Below are 6,019 nucleotides of genomic sequence, written 5' to 3'. Positions count from 1 at the left end.
TTTCCATGGTAACACCAGACTTTAATACATTTTACTAGGGGTGATAGAAGGTGAGTATGGCATCTGGTCACTTGGATGGGAGACAGCAGGGGCTCCAGAGCCCCAGATCCAGTGCCCATCTCCGGGGAGTCTGGAGACAGCTGCCCTAGGCTCAGGGCCAGAAGGAGGTGCTACCCACCCAGGCCCCTTCCTCTAAGTCCAGCAAGCCCACTTGGGCTCACAGGGTCAGCTGGGGAAAGATGGGGTTACCTGGGCCCCAGGATCCTCCCCAAGCTCTTGCACTATCCTCACCCCCTGTCAGGGAGCAGCGTCTCCCTGCACTCAGCCCCAAAGGAAGTCCAATGGCTCTGCTATCAGGGGACCCAAGGGAGAGTCGGCGAGGTGAGAGGCCCAGTGGCCTGGGCCGGGGAGGAGAGGCAGTCGGAGAAGGCAGAGGTGTCTCATCAATGAAGGTAGTGATCTCCTCCCGGAAGAAGCCAGGACCCCGTGGGGGTCCCCCACCTGACCCCAGAATGCCACCCTCCAGGAATTGTCGAAGGCTGGCTAGCCCTCCACCTTCAGCCTCCTCCTCCTCCTCCTCCTCATCCTCTAGCCTTTGTCTTTGTCCCAGGTACTCAGGAGGGCCTCCCAGGGCCTGACTCTGGGCTGGGAGGATCCGGATGTCATCAGAAGATGACCACTTGTGCAGGAAGGAGCCTGGTATCCGAGGAGTAGAGAAGATATTGGTCTCATCATGGGACAGACGGCGGGATAGAGGAACCTGGGGAAAGGAGCAAGTAGACCCAGAGATGCTGAAGGGACCAAAGTGGACACTCTGCAAGATGCCACCCCCTAAACTGCAAAACATCCTCTGATGGGCAAACCTGGTTCTGAGAGGTCTGAAGAGGAGCTTCTCTTGCCATGCCTTTCCCCTACCCTTTATGTGCCCTGCAGGCCAGGGCTAGGGAATGGAGGGATTGCGATGGATAACAGGGCCTGGAGAAACATGAGGGGGAACCCAGAATAGGAGGTATATTCCCTAGTCCCATACCTGTAAGTAGTGGACCCTCTCAAGAGGGGGAAAGAGCATGTGCCTCGCAGGCAGCAGCTTCACCTGGGTGGGGTCCCCTGGTCCTGTGGCTCCATTAGCATCAAAACGAACTTTGCAAACTCGGCCATCTGCATAGTCATCACAGCCCCCATCTAGGAGAGAAAAGGAGCAGAGTGGTTACAGGCAAGGAACGCCCACCACTCCCTGCTCCCCTTTAAAATCTCCCACCCCCTTTACAAGTTCCCCGGAGAATCCGTTCCCAATACTCTGTAAAGTCCAAAAGGAAAGTGAGAGTGGTTTGTTGCATTCAATGCTGAATCTCTAGTGCATCATACATATAGACGTACTGAAACAATCGTTCCCTCCCCGCCCCCCAAAAACTGTCCCTGTAGCTGGGGTCCCTTTCAGGAAGCTTAGTCTCCACTTAGTTCCACACCCTTCCTTTACGGTTGTTAAGACTCTAGATTGTTTCTCTGGCACTCTGCCCAGCGGAGGCAGAGCTGGATAGTGTGGACTTCCAGAGGGGAACCGATGCCCCTTGGAGGGAGCCCTCAGTGCAGAAGGAAGCGGTAGGTGTGCGTCGTGGCGTGTGATTAGGAAAAAGGGAGCCTGGAGTCAGCCCAAGGGCGGCGCAAGTTCCGTCCAGCAGGGGGCACTCCAGTTCAGCCCGTCCCCGCACAGAGAAGGGCTGGTAGAAAGGGGCAGAAAAGGGAGCCGAAGCCCAGGAAAAAAGCCCTGTCCCTCTTCTGACCGTCGTCGCCATCCTCCTCGGACATGATAGCCACGCACTGCTCCCACACCGTGCGCACGTCAGCACGGTAGCGCTCGCAGGACCAGATGAAGGAGGGCAGCAGCAGCGTCTGTGCCATGGAGCACCACAGCACAGCCAGCACCATCCACGGGGGAGCCGAGTCCGACTTAAGGGAGAAGAAGCTCACCACCTGGTGGGAGGATGGGGAATGGCGCCGGGTCAGGGCCCAGAGCCCAGTGAGCCCACTTGACCCCAGATCCGATATCCTAGAGCAGCTGGTGAGCAAAACATCAGGAAGGGATGGCCTGGATCACACCGTATCATGACAGAAGCAAAGTTGAATGGAGGTAGAGACAAAATGAATACAGGGGAAGGGACTGACTCAGAGAAAGGTCAAGGGAGCAAAGCCTTGGGTCCAGAAGGAGAGGAGCAGAGGTGGTACAGTAAACCTGAAGAAAGAAAAATTCAGGAATAGGGACCACTTAGGGATGCAAAAAAGCTGGGGTGGTGGGGTGAGCTCTCTGGGGTTTCTACCCAGGAGAGCTCAGAGACCCTGTGATATCCAGAGGGAATTAGAGAATGGAAAATGGAGCTCAGCTGCTGGATAATAGATCTGGGGGGCTGAATAGTGGGGCTCAGGAGAGATGATGGTGCTGCTGGAGGATAGGTAGTGGGGCTGAAGGATGAATGGACAATGGAGTCGAGTAGTGGGAACTGGAAAACATGATAGAGCTGGGGGTAATGGGAACTGGAAGATGGATGATAGAGATGGGGGCCCACAAATAGAGTGGGGATAGGTAGAGGAAAGGAAGATGGATGGTGGAATTGGAGGGCAGGTGATCGTGCTGGGGCTGGTTCAGGGAGAACAGGAGGGGGGACCCCAATCTCACCAAGATGGGCACCCCTGTGAGTGAGTCATAGAGAAAGACGATGGCGCTGACCAAGTTGGTGACCTGCAGGGATGTCTTGGCAGACTCGGAGCCATCCAGCGAGGACCGCCGCTTCCCTCGGGCATCTTCCACCACAATGGCTGGCACCTCAAAGGCTGGCCGTGTACCCAAGCCCCCTGGCCCACTCCCCTTGGCCCCACCCCCAATCCCTGCTCTTCGGGCCTGCCTAGCCCTCCGGGGTCTGGCCCACAGTGTCTGGTAGAAGGTAATGGCCACACAGACCAGCCCCATGACAATGCCCCCAAGTAGCAAGAGGCTGAAGCAGACGCCAAAGCCAAGGCCAATCTTGGAGACTATGAACTGGCAGCCTCGGGCATAGTAGCGCTCACCGTTGTTGTGCCAGCCAATGGAGGGCAATGTGGAGAGGATGAAGCTGACCATCCAGATGCCCATGACAGCATGCAATGCCTGCTTCTTGGCATTGCTGAGGCGATAGTTGACAGGCCAACGCACCATCCACATGCGATGGTAGGAGAGTGAGGCGACTGTGAAGCAGGTGGCCAGGGCCAATGTGTAGTAGGTGGACACAAAGACCTTGCAGATGCTTTCATTCCAGTCATAGTCAGAGGAAGCCTGGCGCCTCAGCTGCACCACAGCGAAGGTAGTGAGGGGCACAGCCGCCATGAGTATGTGTGTGCCGGCCAGGAAGCAGAGCAGCAACTCTAGTGGCTTGTGCTTCTGCTGCTTGGCAGAGATGCTGAGAATGATCCAGGCATTGGCCAGCAGGGCCAGGAGCCCACAAGCCAGCCAGGACAATGCGTTTGAGCGCAGGGAGGCCTCTTCTGCCCCTGCCCCACCCAGAGCCATTCTGTCCTCAGCCCCCCACCCCCTTTGAACTCCTGGGGGTGGGGGGTAGGTCTCACCCAGGAGCTCCACTCACACACAGCCCCATGATGCCCACAGTCCTTTCCCTGCAGTGAGGCAGGCAGCCCCTAGGCCCACCCTAATGCTCAGCATTGCATAACTGACCCAGCTAAGGTCAGTTGTGGAGGTCAGGGGAGGAGATTGGGGCTCAGCAGAGGTGGTCCTCAGCCTCCATACTGGGTGGGACCCTTCTTGAAGTATCCCTGTAGTTGACTGGGGAGGCAAGCTGGCTGCTTTGCCAACTATGAGGCTGGCTGGGGAGCTCTGGCCCCCGTGCTAGGACTTGCAGATCTCTTCTTCTTCTGATTCTTGACCAGTCAGGTATCTTCTGGATGCCCCAACGGGTGTGGGGAGGCTCACCCACCTAGACAAACTGCAAGGGAGAAATAAAATGTGGAATGGGGAAGGTGAAGGTAGGGCCTAGACTGGTCTCCAACTGGCTTCTTGTGCTCCACTTCTCTTGAAACTATAGAGATGACTGACTACTAGGGGTTATGGGGTCATTCAGAACATTCTCCTGTCTTTTTTTTTTTTTTTTTCATTCCTCACCTGAGGACATTTTTGCATTTATCCTCAGATAGAGCAGGAGAAAAAAAGGGAGGAAGAGAGAGAGAGAACATCGATGTGAGAGAGACACATCGACTGGTTGCCACCCACATGATCCCAACGGGGGCCGGGGATGAACCACAACTATGGTACATGGCCTCAGCGGGAACCGAATCCCAGACTCTCTGGTCCACCGGCTAATGCTTTAACTACTGAGAAAAACCGGCCAGGGCCATTCTCCTGTCTTAAATCAGATGGCTAGTCAAACATCCCACACAAATAAGAGCCCTGTTTCCACACCTCCAGAAAAGAAGGTATTCCGACCTCCTGTCTCCCATCCTTTTTCAACCCTTTTTCCTCCCTTTGGCACTCAGGTTCCTTCTTCTCATATCCCCTGCTCAGTACTATCTTCATGCCCCAGAATCTCTCTTTAGAGCTATTGATGACAGATGCATAACTTGCTTTTTCCTGAGGGTTCACGGTAAACTGGGATGTGCTATTACAGCCCCTTGCCAAACTTCCAGGCTCCTGGAACCATGGTCTTGGTGCTCAGCCCCATTTCCCCACGTCTGCACTATCGCCTCCAGCTCACCAGGAATCTGGGAAGATGGGAGAAAAGAGGCTGGGACGGAGGGGAAACTAGGGAACCTGAAGGTGGGGAAACCTCTGACATCAGAAACATCCAGAAATGGAGAGAGGGGGGAACTAGGGGAAAGGAGGAGAGTTTTAGCAGAAGAGAAGGAAAGAGGATGCAAAGTGATAGTATCTGAATATAGAAGGAAAAAGCTCAGAGACCCCCTGGACAGGAGGCATTGGAGGGAGGAGATCTGGAGGGAGGGAGAGAGGCAGCAGGGAATAGGGAGGCTGAGAAGAAAAGCTCAATGATAAGGTGCTGATTCCCACCAGTAGACCTTGAGTCTTTCCTCCCCTGCCCCAACCTCAGTTTCCTTCTGGTGGGAGGGAAGATAATTCTGAATTTAATGACGCTGAGCTTTTAGTAAGCCCTGGGGAAGGGGCTAAGAGGAAATCAGGTGCAACCCCAACAGAGTGGAGGCAGGAAGAATGGGCATAATGACTTTGGGGTAAATGGGAGGAAAAATGGGGCATAGCAGTGGAAGGGTCTGTTTCCTGTGGAAGAACCTCAGACTCTTGCCCTCCTCAAGAGGTCCTAGTCCATCCCAACCTTTATCTTCTCTCTGGAGCCCAGTACACCCTAGTTGCCATGGCAATGGCCAGCCAGAGGGAGGTGGAGAGAATTGGTCAGGAGCGCCTCCCCCACTTTCCTCCCCGACAACCTCCGACCCCTTCCCACCCACCCCCACACAGGCCCAGCCGGTGGGCTCAGGAAGAAAGAAATGGGGAGTCAGAGAGGGAGGAAGACAGGAAGGATCTGAAGGACAGAGAGAAGGAGATGAAGGGCAGAGAAAAATCAGAGGAAGGTGGAATGGGGGGGTCTGGGGGACTCTAGGGCGGACATGGGGTCCTCGCCCTTCGGGGTGAAGGGTAAGGTCAGGCGGCTCTTCCCTCCAGTAGCCCACCGGGTTCGCCCGGGCAGAAACAGCAGGTGGCTGGGGAGGAGGGGCCGGTTGGAGCGAAGAGGAGGCAGCTGGGGGGCGGGGAAGAGAGGGGAGGAGACCGCGGGGGACTGGGCAGGGGTCGGCTTACCTCTGGCTGTGCCCAGCACTGCCATGGAGACCGCACTCCTGGTGCGGCTCGTCGGGCTCCCGCGGCCCGCCGGCTCCCGCTCGCCCGCCCTCTTCTTCCCTCCCCCTCCCCCACTCCGGGCCTCCCTCCCTCCCTCCCTCCCCTAGGTCCCAGCCTCTACGCTCAGCCGGCACGCGCTTCGTCTCGGCCCCCGGGGCACCCCCAGCCCCTGTC

The 6,019-nt window shown here is 56.5% G+C and overlaps 1 protein-coding gene across 1 annotated transcript; it reads right to left on the bottom strand.

Moving 5' to 3' along the window:
• GPR162 (G protein-coupled receptor 162) lies at positions 1 to 5,867 on the bottom strand. The gene is made up of 5 exons (XM_036252086.1): positions 5,807 to 5,867; positions 2,672 to 3,968; positions 1,782 to 1,971; positions 1,031 to 1,182; positions 1 to 760 (listed from the first exon to the last, which is right to left on the bottom strand). Exons 2-5 carry the CDS (start codon positions 3,536 to 3,538, stop codon positions 218 to 220), a joined length of 1,752 nt encoding a protein of 583 aa, XP_036107979.1. The 5' UTR covers positions 3,539 to 3,968; positions 5,807 to 5,867; the 3' UTR covers positions 1 to 217.
• Positions 5,868 to 6,019: the final 152 nt, after the last annotated feature.

Source organism: Molossus molossus, unplaced genomic scaffold (genome assembly GCF_014108415.1).
Source record: "Molossus molossus isolate mMolMol1 unplaced genomic scaffold, mMolMol1.p scaffold_m16_p_10, whole genome shotgun sequence".
NCBI lineage: Eukaryota > Metazoa > Chordata > Mammalia > Chiroptera > Molossidae > Molossus > Molossus molossus.
This window is presented reverse-complemented; position numbering and strand designations above follow the sequence as displayed.